This window comes from Centroberyx gerrardi, chromosome 24 (assembly GCF_048128805.1).
Source record: "Centroberyx gerrardi isolate f3 chromosome 24, fCenGer3.hap1.cur.20231027, whole genome shotgun sequence".
In the NCBI taxonomy this organism is placed as follows: Eukaryota; Metazoa; Chordata; class Actinopteri; order Beryciformes; family Berycidae; genus Centroberyx; species Centroberyx gerrardi.
The window spans coordinates 21,406,210-21,427,524 of record NC_136020.1 but is presented as its reverse complement, the minus strand read 5'-3'; the positions used below and the strand labels follow the sequence as shown (position 1 = coordinate 21,427,524).

General features: G+C 43.4%; 1 protein-coding gene across 1 annotated transcript; it reads left to right on the top strand.

The window, feature by feature from the left end:
• The first annotated feature begins 927 nt into the window (after window positions 1-927).
• Window positions 928-20,129, top strand: scaf11 (SR-related CTD-associated factor 11). The gene is made up of 15 exons (XM_071906689.2): window positions 928-1,099; window positions 5,040-5,085; window positions 7,394-7,539; window positions 8,826-8,909; window positions 9,507-9,586; window positions 9,735-9,814; window positions 9,910-9,947; window positions 10,152-10,225; window positions 10,899-11,024; window positions 12,228-12,325; window positions 13,036-15,333; window positions 15,965-16,296; window positions 17,487-17,660; window positions 18,626-18,745; window positions 19,766-20,129. The coding sequence occupies exons 2-15, from the start codon at window positions 5,067-5,069 to the stop codon at window positions 19,859-19,861; spliced, it is 3,765 nt and encodes a 1,254-aa protein (XP_071762790.2). The 5' UTR covers window positions 928-1,099; window positions 5,040-5,066; the 3' UTR covers window positions 19,862-20,129.
• Window positions 20,130-21,315: the final 1,186 nt, after the last annotated feature.

Genomic DNA, 21,315 nt, shown 5'->3' with positions numbered 1-21,315 from the left:
TGGCCGAGACTGAGACAAAGTCCAAGATGTATCACATGATGATGATGATGAGGATGAGGATGAGGATGAGGATGATAGGCCTGACTTGAAGCAGAGTAAAGTGTATTCTGGTGGGTTTTTCACTCCTCTGCACCCCTGGTTTCAAAACATGGTGAAAAAGAGCCTGGAAGTCACTCTGTCAGGGTGAAAGTTTCTTCTGTGATGGAGGATGGAGGATGGATGGATAGTTTTACAGGTCCTCTATGTCTGTGGCTCTCAAAGTGGGGCCCGGGGACCGCCAGGGGTCCTTGAAGGAGTTCCGGGAGGTTCCAGGGGTCCAGCAAAATCAGGAATAATTCATTTTCACCATTATTTTTCTCTCTCTAGGTGATAGCACAACGAAAGAATGGATATGGATGACTGTTTTGATCGTATGTGCCCTCTCCCCCACCCACAGCCATATGATTCTCTACAAAATTATACAAAAACATCTCAGATGGGCCAAGTGGGACAAAATCTGATCTAATGGGTATTTATTGGGGAGTCCAGAGTAAAACAACAGAGTAAATATCACAGTAAAGCTATAAGTCCCTATAGGAAAATTATTTATATTATTATTATTATTATTATTTATAGAAATATTACAGTGATACCATAGCCAAGAAAAGCTATACAGTAAGATCACTACAAACTCAGTATTGTACCACAGACTCACATCAAGTCTGTATAGAAATATCACAGAAAAAATATGTTTTTGTTATGGTTGTTCTGCTGCTAAATACTGGGCTAACAGTGGTGTTAGGTGCTCACAGTTATGATAAGCTGACATAAATAATGTATTTGTTATTTAAATGAATGTAGTGTGCTGGGTGAAGGGAGGATAAACCGCTGCTGTGCGCCGTGCTGCAGCTCCGGCAGGGGGCGCCATCTGCACCACAAGTCTCGGCAGACACTCGAGACATGTGGCTGAGACTTTCTGAAAGCTACGCTCAGTTTCTAGCCAAAAATAATTCCCGGGTCGTGCGATTCCTCAGCATTTCCTAGCAAGAGTTTGGACGCTAACAAAAACAGCCTACTACGTGCTAGCCAGCCGCAGTAGCTAAGCTAGCAACGCTTCTCGGTGAGTAACGACAGTTAACGTTAGCTAACGACAGCTAACAGCTAGCTAGCAAGCTAACGCGACGTAAGCAGCGGTGCTGTTGTTCAAAGCAGCTAGCTTGCTATTAGCTAAATTCGCTTGTTGCTCCTGTTAGCTAGCTTGTGACCTTCAATTCAACCAGCGCGGCTAATATTAGACACTATTTAGCCATGTTTGCTATTTAGCTAACAACAGCTAGCTAGCTAACAAACGGCTATGTTTTTAGCTAGCATTAGCTGCCTGGCTAACCAACAACAACCATGTTGTCTCCGTCGTGTTGGCACTGGCAGTTCAGTTCTCTTGGTTGTTGCCAGTCAAGTTGCTGCTAATTTAGTGTCTCCAGAAGCCAGGCCGTGCTAGTACACAGCAGCAAGCTTTCAAAAGTACCTGGCTGCCAGATCAACTGCCTGCGACGACAACCACATTTCACATGTAACGTCAACCAACTTTAGCTAGGCTAACGTATGGTGGCTGTTTCAGGCTTGGAGTTGGCCAGCAGTGTTAGTTAGATGAATGCAAAGTTGTTTTGTCAGTTGTAGTACAACGCTGCAGATTAATGGACAAGGCCAGTGTTGACTAGGTTTATTTTTAGGCAGTTGGAGATTAGACTTGTGGGTTTCTCCCCTAGACCGAGGCTGACATTTCCCCAGGCCGGAGTCTGCTGATCAAGTTTCACTTTTACAGTTAAAGATCGTTGTGATTAAAATGGCCAAAGGGAGCTGGCAGTGTTTTTAAATCACAGGCCGAGCTTCCTGCTCCCTGTCTGTCAGATGGCTGTTCACCATGACTCTGATGTATGGAGCAGGGCTTCTGCACCCAACACTGCTCAAAGTTCACCATTATGTAATCAATTGACCTCTTTGATTTTTTGCCATAGGGTGTATTTCAGATTTTCACTGCTGTCAAATGAAGGCAGTCAGAATATCATATGGACATATTTTGTACCTACAGTTGCAGTATTTAATACATCACAGATAATTATTGTCCTTACCTAAGTATTGCACGATTAATCTTCATTTTATAGCACATTAAAACTCACATGTTGTAGTCACACATATGGAAAGGCCCGAGTGGGACAAAGTGGGTGAAAGAAAGGAAAAAACACATTAGCAAGCTTCACACTCCTTCACTTCCTCGTCCCACGCTTCTCATAGGTTCTCATATGAAACATGGCTTTATCTAAATCTAAATCTGACTGTGTTAATAAGTTGGAGAGTTAGCAGTAGGTAAGCTGATATATCGGGCTGATATTGGCCTTTCAGTAAAATATTGATATCGGCTCATATTGCCGATATGATGGAGGTGAGGATACTGAACCAGCCGGTAAAACCTGCAAACAAAACATGCCACTCCCTACTTTAAGGAACAAACCTGAGACTTTCAGCAGCATTGATTTAAATGTAGAGTTTTAGCTTCCCATGATTGTGTAAATGCTTTTTCAGAGGCTTTTCCACCCTGACAAACATACAGTTCTGGGGGAAACACTGCATTCTTTCAGCATGAATATGGTCCAAATTATATAAACAGAATATCTGCACACAATATCAGATATTGGCAGCTTCAATCCAAAAACATCAGTATCAGATACAGGGTCAGGCCAAATATTCAGAAGCTTTCTCAGTCAGATTTTAGAGTGGAAAAACTGTCCTTTGCCTTCTGATTTTGGCAATTAGAAATGTTTCACACAGTTGGAAGCTACAAGAAACCGTGTGCATGTCAGTACTAAGAATATTCTCTTATGTCAGACTTAAATAGGGCAATATTTCCCCTCTGTAAAGCTTCCACTGAAAACGAATTGTAATTAAAGCGGTCGTGTCTGAGCAGTGTGTAATAACCCCCAGTTTGAGCTTAAGTTTCTGTGGCTCAGTCTGTTGAGTGGCGTTTCTATTTAATTTATTATAAAGCAGTCAGGTCTTCTGTTCATTGTACCTTCTTCGTTTTTGGGCGCTCTTACTTATAATAATAATAAACTTTATTTGTGTAGATTTCATTCAGAATTGTAGCCCCAAAGTGCTTCACATGACATAAAAATAAATAAAAACAGCATTTAAACACAAATACTTAAATAGTTGATGCAAAATATGAGTAAAACAGGTTATTAAGACGAAAAGAATGAGAAAAAAGAGGAATATGAACATAAAATCCTACGTACATGGAATAACCTTAATTAAAAGCCAGATTAAAAAGATTTGTCTGTAACTTTTTCTTAAAAAAAATACCAACAGAACTCATTCTGAGAGTTTAGGGGCGTAAAAACAAACAGAAGTGATCTTGTGTAAAACTCTTTCTCTCCCCTGAGTTTGGTTTTGGTGGATTGTGCAGAAACCGTCAGTCGTGAGCACAGACCTCGTCTTGTCTGTAGTCGATCGGTGACTGACAACACCATTTGCCCGCAGTTGTTTTGCACAGTTGGACTCATAACTTGTTGCTCTCGCTGAGCTCAGACTCTGCCGGTTCCACTTCTATAAGCAAGAGGCGATCAGTTTGCATCAGTGGAGTGTTTTTTTTAATATTATTATTTTTAAATGTACAGCTCTATTTCTGAAGTAGTGCTGTGGTTCGTTCCACTTGCGCCTCATTACACTTCAGAGATCTTTTTCATGTCAGTTGAATCAGAGTTGGACTCGATCGCTTGCAGGCGGGCGGTTTGATAATTCCAGTTTGGCAGCTCGTCCCTGTCAGTTATTTACATTATATAGAAAAGTAATTTGTGCAACTGCTTTTACTTAACTCTATCTGAAGTGGAAAAATAATACTTTCAGGCAGTATTTCCTTTGCATTCATTTAGCCTTGATGGCCAACTACAACTGATACATTTCCCCCATACCTAGAAAAATATTAATACAATGAAAATTCATCATCTGGACTTATTGCACAAGAAAAAATAGACTGTCCATATATCCTGACATAAATATCCAAATAAGAGCCATTCTTGAACTTCATTATCAAGATTATTCAGCAACCCACAGCTATGTTTTTGTCCCACTGAAGCCAATTGAAAGTATAAGGTGGGACACAATATCACAGAATTCATTTTATCTGTTGAACCATATGATTTTCTAAGTAGGATATTGAAAATTTACATACAAATTTACACCTACTGCAAAAATATTTTTTAGGCTGCTGACAAGTTATGGAAAAACCACATGGTGCAAAATATTGATTCTTGCTGCACATCAAGTCTCTAGAAAAAGTTCCTTTTATTTTACATGAGATAAAAAGTTTAGGGAGTGAATAGGATATGTAGCTTATATGTTGAATGTGGGAGAAGGCTGCAGAATGTTTGTTTATTGCTTAAAGCCGCCGTAGGTTCGTGTTATAAGTTGACATTTTGTTTGGATTCAGCAAAAGTAATTTCCATGTTGGGCGAACATGAATGAATAAGATGATATGTTTGCTTTCAAGGTAAATTTTGTGGCTCGGGCGTCTGACCAATTGAGATAAACTTTGGAGCAGAAGGGCTTCGCCTCGAGTTGTCAATCAACTGCACGCTGGTTGCTATTGGCTGGGCTGGGAGGGGAGGGGAGGGGCGAGGGGGGCGAAGTGCAGAAGTCTTCCTGCTTTCCTATTTTCCTTCAAACCTGCCGACTGTGGCTTTAATGAAGGGGAGAGACAGCGTTTATTATGATGACTGTGTCACACTATGTTAAGATGTTAAGCCGTCAGGTGACTGGACAGGGGGGTGAATATAGCGGTTTATTTGAAAGAAACAAAACAGCTGTATTACAGTATTTAGTTTGTTTTTTGTGTCAGAAGTGTGTGTTGCTGCTGTGATACTGGAATCTGAATTGAATCGCCCTGTGGGATAAATAGATAAAGTAGCTATTGATCAATCTTTTGTATCAACAACACCTTTATGACAGCAGGAGATGAAGTCGTTTTCTCACCTTTTCTTCTTCTTCTTCACCTTTTTGTTTTTCAGTGGTGATCAGGGCAGCCGGGGGCGGACATGACTGGAGCTGGAAGTGGTGAGTGTCCAACAAGCGGTTCACAAAGCAGAACCATGTTTCAGGTTTCGCAGCGACTGGACTGGTCCTCCGGGTCGGTTTGGTCCCTGAATGCATCGCCTCAGTTTTACATCGGCGCAGGACCGCACAGCTAATCATGTATAATAATTATATATATCGTGAATTTAGTTTCCACAATTAATAATAATAGAATATTGGCATACAGGCAATATTAAAACATATTGTTTCAATTAGAACATTTGTTGCGGTTGAAAATAGTCAAGCTGTTGATATCACCTAATAGTTAATTAATTATGGTGATCACAATATCAAGCAAAGGCATCAGGTTTGGCATTTTAGCCACAGTTGTGCTAGCCTGGTAAGACCATCCTGATCACGTGACCTCACATTCTGTTTCGCTCCACGGATCAGTCTGGACTTCCTGCCGCCCACATCGATTTCAGTGGGCGGGAGTACTTCCCTTGACAGACAAACTCCTTCAGCCAATCAGATCGGCGAAAAACGTCTTTTCCGCCGAGAAACTCTGCTAGTGCATACTCTTGTTCTTGTTTAATTGTTGTTATTGAGTCTATTTCTGCAATAACTGCACTTACGGCTGTGTTTACTCCACTAACGTTAACGTTACCGCTCGTTGCTTCGGGAGACGCCATTACTGTTTTGCCAGCGGCGGCCTGTATTTCACGTCATCAACTACGACGCAGTCCCTGATTGGCCCGGTTACGTCATCAACTACGACGCAGTCCCTGATTGGCCCGGTTCTGTCATCAACTACGACGCAGTCCCTGATTGGCCCGGTTCTGTCATCAACTACGACGCAGTCCCTGATTGGCCCGGTTCTGTCATCAACTACGACGCAGTTCCTGATTGGCCCGGTTCTGTCATCAACTACGACGCAGTCCCTGATTGGCCCGGTTCTGTCATCAACTACGACGCAGTCCCTGATTGGCCCGGTTCTGTCATCAACTACGACGCAGTCCCTGATTGGCCCGGTTCTGTCATCAACTACGACGCAGTCCCTGATTGGCCCGGTTACGTCATCAACTACGACGCAGTCCCTGATTGGCCCGGTTACGTCATCAACTACGACGCAGTCCCTGATTGGCCCGGTTACGTCATCAACTACGACGCAGTCCCTGATTGGCCCGGTTACGTCATCAACTACGACGCAGTCCCGCTCATGCTCCCGTCCCATGCTCAAGAAGGCGACAAACAGCAGCTTGAAACTGAAACTGAGGAAAAAGGCTTCGATGTTTTACTACGGCTGCGTTCACACTGCAGGCCTTCATGCTCAGTTCTGAATTGCTGCTCATTTTTTATTTCTTTTGGATGACTGTTCATATCTATTCTAGGATGTAACTCATATCTGATACCGATGTAACCTGATAGTGATGCTGAACAGACACAGAGGAACAACAACAAAAGAAGTCACATCTGTTTTTGTACCTACACTTGTCCCACTTGTTTCAACACATTTCGGTGACAGTGTGTGCGTCTTTGAGTTTTGGCTGAATTCAAGCGTCTCCCTAAATACCAATCAAGGCGCCAAACTTGACCGTTGTGTCACGTGGATGAAGTAAAGTTTACTTCATGGCAACACTGACAAATTCAAATAAAATCGCATATAGGCTGCATGCCTCAGGATCTGATTTTGTATTGTATATCCATGTGGTCCAGATAGGAATTGAAAAAATGGGTCTTCATGCAGCTTTTTGCTCTTCACACTGATTGGAAAACATCAGATTTTGTCATAAAAAAAAATTAGAATTGGGGAAACTTTCAGCTGCAGTGTGAACACAGAAAAATGAATGGTGATATCAGCTCCATGTTATTCTGCTGTATTAATCACTAATGAGACTCTTGACCATCACAGTTTCACAAGCTCTCCATCCAAATTATATTATTGTCACTTTGTAATGACATTCTTAAATTGTTGTTTACATTTTAGCGAGCCAATGGCATCGCTAGAAAGATTTATGGCTCAGAAATAAACAGAATTCTGCACAGTCAGACTTTGCTGTCACTGAACTTTTATTGATTACATCGTACTGTGGTTGTATTGAATTGTGAACCCTGTATCATGTATTGAATCGAATTCGTGACATAAGCAGATCGTCCCGTCTCTAACACACACCATGTAACCACGTGTCATCCCTCTTCTCCCCAGTCTCTCTTGTCTCTCTACTGTGACTGCCTCATAAAGGCAGAAACGCCCCGTTAAAAAAAAAAAAACAAAAAAAAAAAAGTAAATCTTAAAAAGTGATACATATGCACATGTATGTTTAAACTGCGTCCTCTGTGGTGTGTGCAGGTGGCCAGGGTGCGCCTGATGGGACGGAGGCTGAGGAGGCGGAGAGGTGTCCCATCTGCCTGGGCGTCCTGGCAGGAGGCGACCTGGCCATGCCCGACAGCTGCTGCCACGTCTTCTGCCTCGGGTGCCTCCTGACGTGGGCCGAGGTGAGAGGCAACGCCGATACGCGTCGTTGAGGATGTGATAATATATGGGTTGATAGAGATTGTCTTTTGATTTTTAAGACGAAATGTAAAAACTACGCACAACACTGGTCTTCCTCTGTTTGACTTGATGCTGTTGAAAAAACTAGTGCTGAGAAGATATTGAGAAAATCGAATTGCGATTACATAACAGAATATTGTAATTTCGATTTAAACTGCGGTTCATATCATCACAAGTATGAAAATTGTTTAAATCAAAGTGATATTGTTAAAAATAAAATAGCAGGATTTACTGAGTTTGAGTCTGATGAAAGGTTTTCACCAATACTGCACTTGATTCATGGACCAAAGATTACCTCCAGCTCTAAAACACCTTGTGCGGAAACCAGGTTCATGTTGCGTTTTCGATTTTTTTCTATTAATTGTTCAGCTCTATTGAAAACTTAACGGATCTAAATGCAGATTGCATGTGTTCAGGTGTTTTGACCCTTCAGTCGTCGTTCATATTGTCAGTAGACCAGCTGCTGTGCACGCTACAGTACACGTTACCCCTTTTTCATTTGACTTGCATCTCTTTTTAAATATGTGACTTAGATGTATTTCTATTAGGGATCGAAAGATACAGGTTTTTGAAGGCTGATACTGATACTTTTGGATTGACGCTGCCGAAAACCATATTTAAATTTGACAATTTCACGCCAAAAAAATATAAAAATAAAAGGATTCAGTGTTTCCCCTAGACTTTTCATCTTGTCAGGGTGGAAAAGCCTCTGAAACAACATTTAGACCATCATGGGACACTAAAACTCTCCACTGAAACCAGACTGATTAAATTCTTTTAGTGTTATCAGCTCCTTAAGGCAAGTTTATTTATACAGCACATTTCGTACACAAAGCCAATTCAAAGTGCTTTACACAACATTAGATAAGAAATACAGGATAAGATAAGTAAAAAACAAATAAAAACAGATAAAGTGTATAAGAAGAGAGAATAAACAAAGAATTAAAATGCATAAAAAGAGAATAAGGATCAAGTTGCAAGGCTGTTGCAGGTTTTTAAGACCCCTGAAGCTGAGTAAAATCATATCCTCACTTCTCTTATATCAGTAGCGGGCAACACTCACTGGACGATATCCGAATTTATATTTATTTTTCATTAAAAAGCCAGCATCGGCGCACATATCTGCCAACCTGTATATCGTTCTAAACCCTAATTCTGCATCTTGCTTGCTGCTGCTGTTGTATGTTAATCATTAATTTTGTTGTTTGTTTCTTGTTTTATTTTTCAGTCACAGACGGTTCCTTCCTGCCCGGTGGACAGAAGGCCTTTCAGTAATGTTTACAAATGGGACCCGACTCTGGGATGCGTTCAGGTCCGTCTGGATTCTTGCAGTGATGAAACTTAAAGGAGAATACCGGTGTTTTTTAAAAATCAGTAGCAGCCGTCCAGCTTCCTCTCTGTTTCTGCACACAGTCAGCATAGTTGCAGATATCAGCGCTCATTCTCCTCCTTCGTTCATTCATTCTTGTCCGGTGTGAAAAACAAACTTCCACAGAGCGAGAGAATCCGTCACAGGAAACATGAAGCCAAACTTTCTGTTTTCTCCTCGTTTCATTGAGCTGAGTCGAGTGTTTTGTTGAAATAATTCAGCTGAAATAATCCCTCAAAAACACTTTACTGTCACATCCAGGCTTTTTTTTTTTAGATTTTGGGCGTCATTGTTGGACAGGACGGCAGTTCATTTCAAGTTAGGTTTGACACTGTAAAGTTTGTTTTTAAAAACGACGAGAAACGCAAGAATGCAGAATGATTGGGGGAAATGTAAACTAGATGTAGATAGAACTAAATGGGGTATAACTCTAAATAATACTGGTATTTTCCTTTTTAACACAGCTTAATGCTGAAATTAGAAATTGTAAACTTTGCCACCAAAACTAAAATCTGCTCTTGTCGATGTTGTTTTTTTTAGGTTCCAGTGAGAAAACGAGCGAGTCAGCCTGAAGCTGAACGGTGCTGCTGCAGAAACCCAGAACAAAAAGTCTGTCTCAAGTGAGTGGGATTTATTTCAGCCGCTTAAAGGGATAGTGCCCAAATCACATTAATTCTCTTATTTTGAATACTTTGCCCGTTCGGCTGTAAAATCGGATATTGTGTAAACCGTTTTGAGAACACTACCGATTGTCTGTTTTGTTTTCAGAAGTAAGCAAGGAAGAAGATTGAGACGGCAGAAGGTGGAGAGAGCGCCAGACGCCAAAGCAAAAGGGCTTGTGAGGAAATGTAAGTTAAAAATCCCCCTTTTTCATCATTATCTTCGTCTGACTGACTCGCATGTGGTAAACCAGGTCTAACAGTACGTCACTGTGTTTTTCCAGGTAGCGATGATGACCCGTCTTCAATGAACAGAAAAAAGGTTTGACTTTTATTTATTTTGTTCCTTTTTCAGCGATGCACATCCCAAAAATAAATCCCCCAAAAGCATTTCTGCCCAGTTTTCTGTGTAGTTTTGGAGAGAGAGAGAGAGATCTTTGCATGTGCATGGTTTGTTTTTGTGTGATGTGTTTTTTTTTTTTATTGGTCCAGTCACTTCAGTGTTTAATGTATTTTTTTTATCCAGGTGAGAGGAACACAGTGCTGCACTTGGTCACCGTCTCCATTCGGCTCATTAATGGGAACTTTGACACAAGACATGTAAGTCACACGCCGCTCTCAGACTAAACTTTACTAGTTCGCCTTGAAAATAAGACTCCACGATTTAATTGTGCTTTTGGTTTCCACAATAAATAATCATAGAGTATTGGTCGGTGGGTAATAAAACATTTAATTTCAATTAGAATGTGTGCTGTAGTTGAATATAGTCAACATGTTAAGATGGAAGAAGTAAAAGAAGAACATGTGTTCCTCAAATCAAGACCAAAAAACGAACACAATATCTAGCAAAATAATCATATCATAATTTTATCATAACTTTCTGTCAAAAACAAACTTTTCATCAGTGTTTCCTGTACTGATTTGTTTATGGTTGAGTTAAAGCTGCACTAGGCAACTTTGCACAGTTGACTGCTTAAAGTGGCAGTGAGGGGAAACCGTTTGAATTTTGCACACTTGAAAGCACAGAGGGAATTCACTCAAGTTTCGATTCGTCACTTCCGGTGTGCAGAGAATTCCCGACGGTGTCCATACTCAGAATTTAATTTGGTCAAAGACGAATCTATGGCTCTTATTTTGTGATTTAAGCTGATAAGACAGGTGTATTTTTCCTTAAAAACAGGCTTAGAGCAGCTTTAACATTTGTGAAAACCACACCTCATAACTGACATCCTTTCTGTCTGTCCATATCTGTCTGTTGCTCCCCCTCCTGCAGTGCGGAGCCGGTTTGGGCAGCAGAGGAGACGCCTTACGACTCCGGGTTCAAACAGTGCAAACCGCAGACGCAAGACTGTCCGTGGCTTTCTCCTGCTGCACCCATACCTGCCGGTGGCACCTCAAGGTAACTCTACCCCGCTGTTCACTTAAATGTCTGTTTGTCCTTGGATCGGGTGTCACAGCTCCTCCTGTGTGCGTTCACACCCAGCGTGTTTGGAACGGTTTACTCAAACTCTGGAGTGTTTACCTTTTTATTTAAAGTTCATTTGGGCATTTGAGAACAATGCCATTCGAACTCTGGTAGCACCAAATAATGACAGAGACGACAGAAAAGTCTCAGTCCTCTTATTAACAAACTGCAGGGCGGCTCATTAGGAGTGAGAACAAAATCGAACCAACTTTTGGAAACGACGCCAAAAAAACAGCATAAAGCAAAACAAAATGAACCGAGGGCAAACCACAGTCTGGAGTGATGCTCATATTCAGCTGTTTCTTCATGTGTTCTTAACTGGTATGAACACCACAGAAGAAGAATTACAGCAAATAGCTCAAGTTACAGAGACTGGAATCAGATTTGTTTTGTCTCTCTAACCTGCAGGATGACAGGTTAAAACTCTGTCCAATAAACAAGCTGCTTGTGGGTCATGTGACTTTTGGATGACAGGTTAAAACTCTGTCCAATAAACGAGCTGCTTGTGAGTCATGTGACTTTTGTTTACAAGCCCTGGTTCGCTTGTAATTGGGCAGCGTGAACCTGAATAAACCAAATACAAAAGTGCAACAATGTAAACTGTTTCCACTGTGGTTTGGATCAAAGAAAACAAACTGTAGGTGTGATCTCATCCGAAGTTGTCAGTGTCACCGAGACAAATTCCTGGGCGTTATTCCTCAGAGACGAACACGCTCTGATGAAGGTCACGAGGTTGAAACATCAGCATGTTTTTGTGACATGACCAAATTAAATAAGCGAAACTGAGATCTGTCTCACCCTGTGAGTGCTACCTGGTGTCTTTTGACAGTTTTATTAGCTATATATAATTAGCACCGTTAGCAGTGGCCATCCAAACATGTTTTTTGCCATAGAGTTATTTGTTATAAAACATAGAAGCAAAGTGATGAGAAGAAACGGTAATAAAATGTCTGTTAAAAACAAAGAAAGAAATGATTTTATCTCCCCTGACCTAATTCGTTCAGGTGAGATAAAATCCTCTAAAAACATCTCTAAAGAAACTTACATAACATGATTCATTATGTTCCTATTGATGCTGAAATGAATGAATACACAGCATCATATTTGTGTGTTGATGATATCATGGTGGCTTCACAGACAGAGTTTCCATCCCTCAAACTGGAACCACAGCCCGTTTCCGTTTGGATCCTCCTCTCCCTTCACCTCCAGTTCATCGTTTGGCCCCGGTCATTTTGGTGAGTCACACATTTTGTTCTGAAAGTCCTTGTGAGTTCATGGCACCAACATGATAATGGCAGGAGTTCAAGTTATTTTAATACTTGAATTTTTGGTTTTATTGGTAGTAAATTAAAAGCTTTGTTTCAAAATGAGGCACAAAATGAAACATTTCTGTATCTTTTTAAAACCACTTGTGTTCTTGGTTGACAAAAACACAGTTTTGTAGATTGGATCTTCTATATTTTAGAGATATTGAATGATGAATTTCAGGAAATATTACCTTTTTCAAATTGAGCATCACTAATTTGCAAAAAACCACTGCTGGTCAGAAATACCTGAACACACTTCCTTCATGCATTAATCAGGAATATCATAACTGCATTATTTATCACAAGATAAAATATTTAAATTAGCAGTTATGATCTGAATCGTCCTGTTGAAACAGCCACCCCACTTCGAGATTACATTGTCATTTGTTAAATTTGAGTTTAGTCTACTTTTAAATGTATTGTCTGAGCTTGTGACAGCTAGACATGAGAATCATATGTAATTTGAGGAATTAAGTTTTCTTAACACTGAAGTAAAATAAAGTAGTATTTTTGAGCTACTGTGGGCCAAGAAAGTCCCAAAAACAAATTTTAAGTACAAGTCAATCTCTTCAAAAACAAATTGCTGCTTGTGTGTTTAAATGCCTTGCGGGTCTCATGAGGTTTCTGATGTCCTCCAGTGTTTCAGGGTGTCGTCTGCGCCGTCACTTGTCCCAAAGGAGGAGAGAAGCGGGGCGGCCGGGCTTCGGGCTCCAAAGCTCCCACCAAAGAGGCGGAGTCTCTGCCGTCCAGACGATCCGGACGCCACAGCAAAGCCCAAGAACAAGCCCCCGCGCCGGAGCCCGCGTCCCCGCCGCAGTCCAACTCGTCGGACTCCGACTCCTCCGCCGGCCAGCCCGCCAAGCCGGGAAAAGCTTCTCAGGTGCCCGCCAAGAGGAAGGGGAAGCAGGTGACGAACCGGAAGGCCAGCGGGAAAAGGAAAGCCCCGGCGAGGAAAAAGGCCTCTCCCCGAGTCGTTAGCAGCCCGACGGCGAGCGAGGAGGAAGAGGACGAAGGGGGGAACAAGGAGGAGGAGAAGGAGGAGGACGAAGACGAAGCAGATAAGGAACAACCAATGAACAACTCGGAGCTGCCGCACTCTGACGGCGAAGAAAGCTTCAAGGAAGATCATGACGGTTCTAGTCCTGCTGATGAGCAAGGCAGTCCAGAACCTTTGGGTAATGATGTGGGGCAGGAGGAAGATGAGACTCAGGAACAATCTGACGAACACGAACAGGAACAGAAACCAGAAGAGGAGGAGGAGGAGGAGGAGGAAGAGGTAGAAGAGCACCGGTCTTCGCCCTCAAACTCGCCTCCCAACAGCCCCGGTTCGTGTTCGGAAGGTGACCAGGGCGAAATGGAGGAGGAGGAGGAGCAGCAAGCCAGCCCCGTTTCCTCCGGAGAGTCGGACTCTGAGAAAAGGAGTTCGCCGTTGCCGTCCGACTCTCACAATGGGCTGCTGGAGAACCCGACCTCTCCGCAGTCTGACCAAGACGAGCAGGGCGACGAAATGGAGATCTGTGCAGGTTCGCCAGAAGTCAAAGATGAAACTGAATCTTTAGAGGAGGAGGAGGAGAAGACGGAACCAGGTGAGAACTCGCCACCGCCCGGTTCCCCCTCTGCCGGAGAGTCGCAGCACAGTTTAGACGCCCGAGAGGAAAAAGCCTGTGAGGACGCGGACACTAAAACGCTCGGTTCAGAAGAGCATTCAGAAGATGAGAGATCCGTGGAAGGGACTAAGGACGACAATCCATCTAAGGACGACACTAACGTTGTCCCCATGGACTGCGGTTCGCCCAACAGTGAACATGATGACCGTCCCGCCGTGGAGCTACCGAGTGAGAGTCCCGCTCCGGCCGACGCAGAGCCTCCGGCTTCCGCGAGCCAAGCCGCCAAGGAAGAGAGCGACAAGGACCGGCGGGAGAGAGACAGAAGCCAGGAGAGGAAGAACGGCAGGCAGCGGCGCTCTCGCTTCCACTCCCCCACCTCCACCTGGTCCCCCAAGAGGGAGTCCAGGCGAGAGTCGTCGAGGCGCTCTCGCTCTCGGTCCAGAGAGCGGGACGGCAGCCCGCCCTCCAGCCGCTCGTCCCGCGCTCGCAGCAGAGAGAGAGACAGGGAGAGGGACGGAGAGAGAGACTATTCCAGGAGGGAGCGCAGTCGCGAGAGGAAGAGGCGGCGATCCAGGAGTCGCTCTAGGTCCAGATCCAGGTCCCGCTCCAGATCTCGATCCAGAACGAGGCAGTACAGGCGGGGGCCCAGTCCTGAGCGGCCGGCCTCGAGAGAGCAGTCTCCCCAGAGGAAGGACCGTCGGGGCGGGGGCGGGTGGAGGTCTGGGCAGAGCGGCGGGGCGGGCGGTGACACGCGGCGGTATGGAGGCGGGGGCCGTTTTGAAAATGGATCGCTCACGGAGACTTCCCCCGATCGCCAGAGCCGCTCCAATAACCCGGACTGGGTTCAGGAAAGGACTCGAACCGATGCCGAGAGCAGGAGCCGCGACTCCGGCGTGACCGGCGGCTCGCGCTGGGAGGATCAACGCAACAGCGGGGGGGTCGGGGGCGACTCGTGGACCCGGGGGGGCTGGGGCGGGTCGGAGCGCGGCCGCGGCGCGGGGCAGAGCGGCTGCAACCGCTCCTTCTACAACCAGCAGGGGGAGACGGCCGACAGCCGCTGGCAGCCCAGAAACAACTTCTCAGGGACGGGCAACAATTCAGGGAACGACGCGTACAGCCGCTTCAACGAAAACCGGGGCGGCGGCCGGAGAAAAGACGCGGACCCGGGCGAGTCTGCGATGGACCGGTCGGGTTGGTCGTCGGCGTCCAGCTGGGCCGTCAGGAGGACGCTACCGGCGGACGTTCAGGACTATTACTCCAGGAGGGAGAGAGGAGGAGGAGGAGCAGGAGGCTGGAACCGACAGGAGGAGGACCAGCCGGCGGCGGCAGGTCAGAATCCTCCTCAACCCAAAAACCAGTTCCCTCTAGAGTCAGTTAGTGGTGCTGCTGGAGAAAATGTTACATATTATAATAATCAGCATAATTTCACCAACTTTCTCTCTAAAACATAAAGTGTAGTACTGGTGTTTGGGATTAATATTCTCTTTGAGACAAGGAAAGAAAGATAATTTTAGCACCGTTTAGCACTAGAACCTCAACTGTGAACAAACGCATCACAAACTAAAACCCCCAGGCACCTCTGCTTCATTGGATTACAGAGGAAACACTGGTTGCCAAACTGGAATTACTTTGCAGTAGTTTGATATTTAATAGAGAATTTATTCCTTTGGAAAGTCTCATGATTGCAGTATTTAAACAAGTTCGAATTCATTTCTCTTCTGGGATGATTCCACATTCTAGCATTTATTGCGTAGGCCACTGACACTATTTCTGAAATATGTGTCACCCATATGCACGTTAGTCGTCCATATGCTCATATTTATCGTCCATATGCTCATATTTCTTGCAAGTGATCATTTGAATAAATCGTCTACTGATTTTCATTATTTTGTCTGCTATCTCATGATGTGACTATAATTTTCCCTGACAGTTTCTTGATTTCGTCTTCCTCGTTCTTCAGATCCCGCTAAAAGCGAGGCCGCTCCCCCGGCGGTCCCGGGTAACGCCCCCGTCCCGGTGATCAACGCTCTGCCTCCTCATCCTCCCCAGATGAACGTTCTTCATCATCACTACCCGCTGCAGGGCCCGAGGGGGGCGCTGCCGGTCAGCCTGCAGCCGGCGGCGCCGTACGCCATGCCGCCTCAGGTCCCCATGCACCTGCACTCCTCCGTGCCTCTGCTGCAGGTGCCCGCCGTGGGCGCGCAGGGCCTGCCCCCCCCGCCGCCGCCGCCGCCGCCCATGCAGCAGGGCAGCCAGACGGCCGCAGCTCAGCCTGACGCATACGCAGCACAGGTAGGAGGGATGTAGGCAGGACGGGGCTACTTCACTGCAAAATGCTTTATATCCATTTTGGTTTAAAATATGTTATACTTCTATATATTGAGAAAGAAATATAATCCCGCGCACTGTCTACACCTGCATGATACTGCTTCATCATGCAAGTGTAGACAGTGTGCGGGATTATATTTCTTTCTCAGTATCTCTTTTTGGTTTTTATCCTACGCACCTGTCACTCATACTTACACACTTATAGATGTGCAAAACCTATTTCTTCTTTATATACTTTTAGATATTAGAATATATATCTGATGTTCATTGCTCAATATTTCTACAAGTAATACAATCAAATTACCAGTAATTGCTTACTACTGCAAACTTTAACTAATGATACTGCTAACGTACTCAACAAAACTCACTTGGAACAAATAAGTGCAAAACCTCAATTGTGATGCTCCCAGTAGTGTCTCCTTGTCACAAATTGGTGATGCACACTAGGGCCGGGCGACATGTTTGAAATCATTATTAATCAGTGTTAATCAAGGATTTTTGAACAATATATATCTCGATATGGCTTCATTACAACAAAATTACATGTTAATCAAATTGATGTTCATCGCATTGAACTGCATAATAATGTTAACCTGAAAACTGTCAAAACTGAAATTTTCAAATAATATTCCTTAAAATGTTTCATACCTCATTTTGTCAGAAATGTTTATCAAGATATGATTCCACTGAAAGATGATAAGCGATATTAAATGATTGCCCAGCTCTTTGATCTGTGATCAATAAGGTTGGATCGGTAACACTTTACAATAAGGGTACACTAAGTTAAGGGTTAGTTAATGCTTAATAAGGGTTAGTTAATGCTTAATAAGGGTTGACTTAACAGTTAACTAATGTGTAATTTACTAATGGTGTTCATGTTAACTAAGGTATTTATACATTATTTAATAGTTTATAAAGATGACTATTAAATAATGTATAAATTAATACCTTAGTTAACATGAACACCATTAGTAAATGATTACGAGACACATTAGTTAACTGTTAATTAAGGGTTAGTTACCGTTGGATCTTTGTTGTTTCATCATCAGTGTGTCTGTTGGCTGGTTTCTCCTCAGCTCTCTGTCCTCAGAGAGTGCAGAGAGGTTCAGACAGAAATCCCAGAATCCTTAACCCCGTCTCCCGGTTTGCCCTAGATGGCGAGCGGCCTGGCGGGTTACGGCAAACCCCCCCTGCTGCCCACCCCGACCAAAGCCGGCGTCGCCATGGCGACCCAGGGCCAGCCGATGGCCAGCCAGGCGCTGCCGTCCTCCACCACCCAGTCCGGTCAGCACAGCAGGGCTCAGGCCGACAGCTCCAAGAAGGAGAAGGTAGACCCAGCATCACTCAACATTTACTCTAGTTTTTCTGTTTGTTCTATTGCTTTCTATTGTTGTTCTATTCTCTATTGTTCAGTTGTTTTCTATTGCTTTCTATTGCTTTCTATTGTTGTTCTATTCTCTATTGTTTTTCTGTTTTCTATCGTTTTATTGTCTATTGTTCAGTTGTTTTCTATAGTTTTTTATTGTTTTCTATAGTTTTTCTATTGGTTTCTATTGTTCTTTTGTCTTGTTCAGTTGTTTTCTGTTGTTTTTAATTGTTGTTTTATTGTCGATTGTTTTCTATTGTTCTAGTCTTGTTCAATTCTTCTCTATTGTTTTTCTGTTTTCTATTGTTCACTTGTCTATTACTCTATTTTCTGTTTTTTTCTATTTTCTCTACTGTTAGTTTATCTTTTCATAATATCTGTCGATTATCTTTGCGGACCAGTGATTCTATTTGAAAACAAAAACAAAATGTAAATATAATATGACCAAAAATGAATAGAAGTTGTTGTTGTGTGGCGTGTCAGCTTGCTTTAATCTATTTTTTTAAGGGTCTGGTCATTCTATATTCTAATGCTTCACTTTACAAAACCTACAGTATCTATAATATGAAAGAATAGCCTCTGTCTCACCGCTGTCTGATCATAATTGTTCTATAGTTTACTCAGTGAAGCCGGTAGATGTTGTAACTGCATTAATATGACAGATGGTTTCTGTCAAGTGATCTGATGCCTCCCAGCTGTTGATAATTTCCCATAAAGCTTTGTTTTATTGGCTGCTATGTCAACTCTTGCGGTAACCACACAGTTTTTTTTAGCCACCTTCCTTTTTTTCTCTTGTTTGTATTCCTATGTGTGGAGACAACAGTGAGGAAAACCTTTCAGACACTTCACTTTCTAATCGTAAAATGCCTTTTTATGATGTTCTGGTACTTGATCTATATTCTGTCTTTCCTCCTGCTCTCGCTCCAGAAGCAGCAGATCCAGGAGAGAGCGATAAATGAAGTGAAGACAGCCATCAAGCCCTACTACCAAAAGAAGGAAATCACAAAGGAGGAGTACAAGGAGATTGTCCGTAAAGCGGTGGAGAAGGTAAGATGAAACTCTTCGAGATATCGAATGACGTTGTTCACACTTTCCCCGATGAGCCTGAAGGAGTAAACACCGCAGAGTCTGATGAAACGCTCCAGACGTGTTCGGTGTGAACGTTATGAATTTAAAATCAACCATAAACAAACTGCAACAGATATTGCTCGCTTTTTGTAAGTAGGGTTTATTTTATTAATGTGAATTTAACTTATAATTTGGATTTTTATTATCTTAGACTGCCGACATTGGTGGATGTTTTCTGCCTGAGTTGAGATACTTCAGTAATTTGTGACGCCAAGTTTGAGATATCACAATGTACAAAAAACAAAATACCACACATCCCAGTTGTAATCACCACTAGGAGGCAGACATGAACCTTTTCCCCCAGTCAGCAGCTCGTATTTACAGTAAATCTGACAGGAAGTGAAGGCAGCATTAGGCTTCACAGTTACAGACTCCACACAAGGAACGCAAACACTAAAGAAGGTCTTTACAATGCAAGCTGTCTGATTACCCAACACACACACATCCAGCAGCTCCCTCCAGCCTGTCTGAGGTAAAACTGCATTTATCCACCAGGGGGAGCAAAGCCACCAGTCTGCAGCATGGCAGTGTTATATTATCTGAGAGTTTCAAATGGCTCCTGTAGAGGAATGTGTACTTTTATACATTCTGCATCGCCGCTAAAAGAAAAAGTTGTAAGTTAGATGGTATGTACACCAGACCAGCCAGCGCCATTTTCATTTCTTTACACAGTTCACCCAAAAATTTAAATTCAACTGACTTCTTCATTGGTAGTTGTTTGTTTAGCAGTAATTTTCATGTAGTGTCCCTACCTGAAATATATATTGATAATGATATTGCAGCAGATGTTACAAATTCTGGACGACACATTTTGCTACATGAGAACGTGAGGAACGTCTCTTCCGTTGCCCTTTGCGTTGTTGCGTGTGTTGCTGATGTACAGCACGTACCAGGCCTCAGTCTGTGTTTGACCCTCGCCGCTTGCCGTCTTTCTCACAGGTGTGTCACAGCAAGAGCGGCGAGGTGAACTCCAGCAAGGTGGCCAACCTGGTGAAGGCCTACGTGGACAAATACAAACACGCCCGCAAGAAGTGACGCGGCGCCTCGCCTCGCCGCCTCACCGTCTGCTGCTCAAGTGCAATTTCCTCTGGCTGGACCCGGCCTCCAGGCTGAACGACGACGGAGCGCCGCCCTGTTTTCTTTTTGATATCTCTACCTTTCATTGAATGAATGAAGATTTTTTTCTATAGATTTTCATATTTTGTTAGAAAAAACAATTACTCAATCAGAAATTGTAACGCAAGAGCCCTTTATTTTGCATAGATCATGTGACTTGGGAACTACTGTAAGCAGCCCAGGGTAGCGGGGGAGGGGGGGGGGGGGGGGGGGGGGTGCGATGCTCAGCGAATCACATCAGCTCATGTAGTGGAGAGCTTCTCCCAGAATGCCAGCTGGTACGATGAATTCCTCCTGTCAGCACCACGGCCACCTGATTGCATAGCTTATTAATTGAATATTGTCATTGTTCTTTTTTAAATATTATATAATGATATTTCAGATGAAAGCTTAGTTTAAAAAAGTGCATTGCCTTTATTAATCTCTGTGGCCCCGACGAAAGGGCCGGAATCTTGTGAGCGTGATTGTATCAGGGATCCTGATTGGTTGAGGCGTTCAGGAAGTGGGGAATGGCCAATCAGCAGTGAGCGTGTAATGTAAGGCACGGGTTCGGCGGGGAGTGGGGGGGCGCGGTTCAGGTGAAATTCCCCCCCCCGCCCGCCCGGACGTGTAATAAATGTTACTGCGTGAACATGAACTGTGCAAAGAACCCAGAGAGTAGTGAATAAATTAGCTGCTTCCTGACTTCCTGTTTGTAAACTGCTTTGTTATTCAGTCTCCATCTTTGTCCCTCAGCCTCACTGTGGTGCTTCTGCAGAGATCAGCTGTCAATCAAACAGTGTGGGCGGAGCTTGGATTTTCTGTTGCTGCAGTTTGAGTTTCTCTCTTCTTTGTCTGTTCAGTCATGGTGGCTATCGCTGCTCATGCTAACTAACCAGTTCTTCTTCTGTTGATTCCAAACAAACCGGAAACGTAAAACGCATCACTTCCTGTGCGGCAGAGGATTTTTCCCAGGAAAGAGCGACCAGACACCGGCTGTTTAGAACAGACAGTGGAGAAGATTTTAATAAACTGTTGAGTTATAGAGCAGGCAGAGAGAGAGCAGCAAAATTTATTTAGATGAAAATGTTGAGGATTATTACTTAAAATCAATACATCTTAAAGAAACAGGCTGTCTGTCATCATCTAGGCAATGATGAGGTTAATAAAATCAAAATCTTGTAGAATTTTGTAGTAAATTTCTAGTATTTTTGTCTTGGTTTCAGTCAATATGGGGAAAATGTAAATCTATACGCTGCATTTGATGTGTAATTGAATCAGATTATGTTTTAGTCAGATTAAGATAATCTTTATTTATACAGCACTTTTCAAATCAAAGTTACAAAGTGCTTCACAATCAAGAGAAATAAAAGAGTGATAAAACTAGAAGGTAG

Bases quoted from the DNA above. Each gene is read 5' to 3' on its own strand.
- scaf11 (XM_071906689.2), top strand. The intron at 9,815-9,909 runs GTAAGTTAAAAA...GTGTTTTTCCAG, and splicing joins AAAAGGGCTTGTGAGGAAAT to GTAGCGATGATGACCCGTCT. The intron at 12,326-13,035 runs GTGAGTCACACA...GATGTCCTCCAG, and splicing joins GTTTGGCCCCGGTCATTTTG to TGTTTCAGGGTGTCGTCTGC.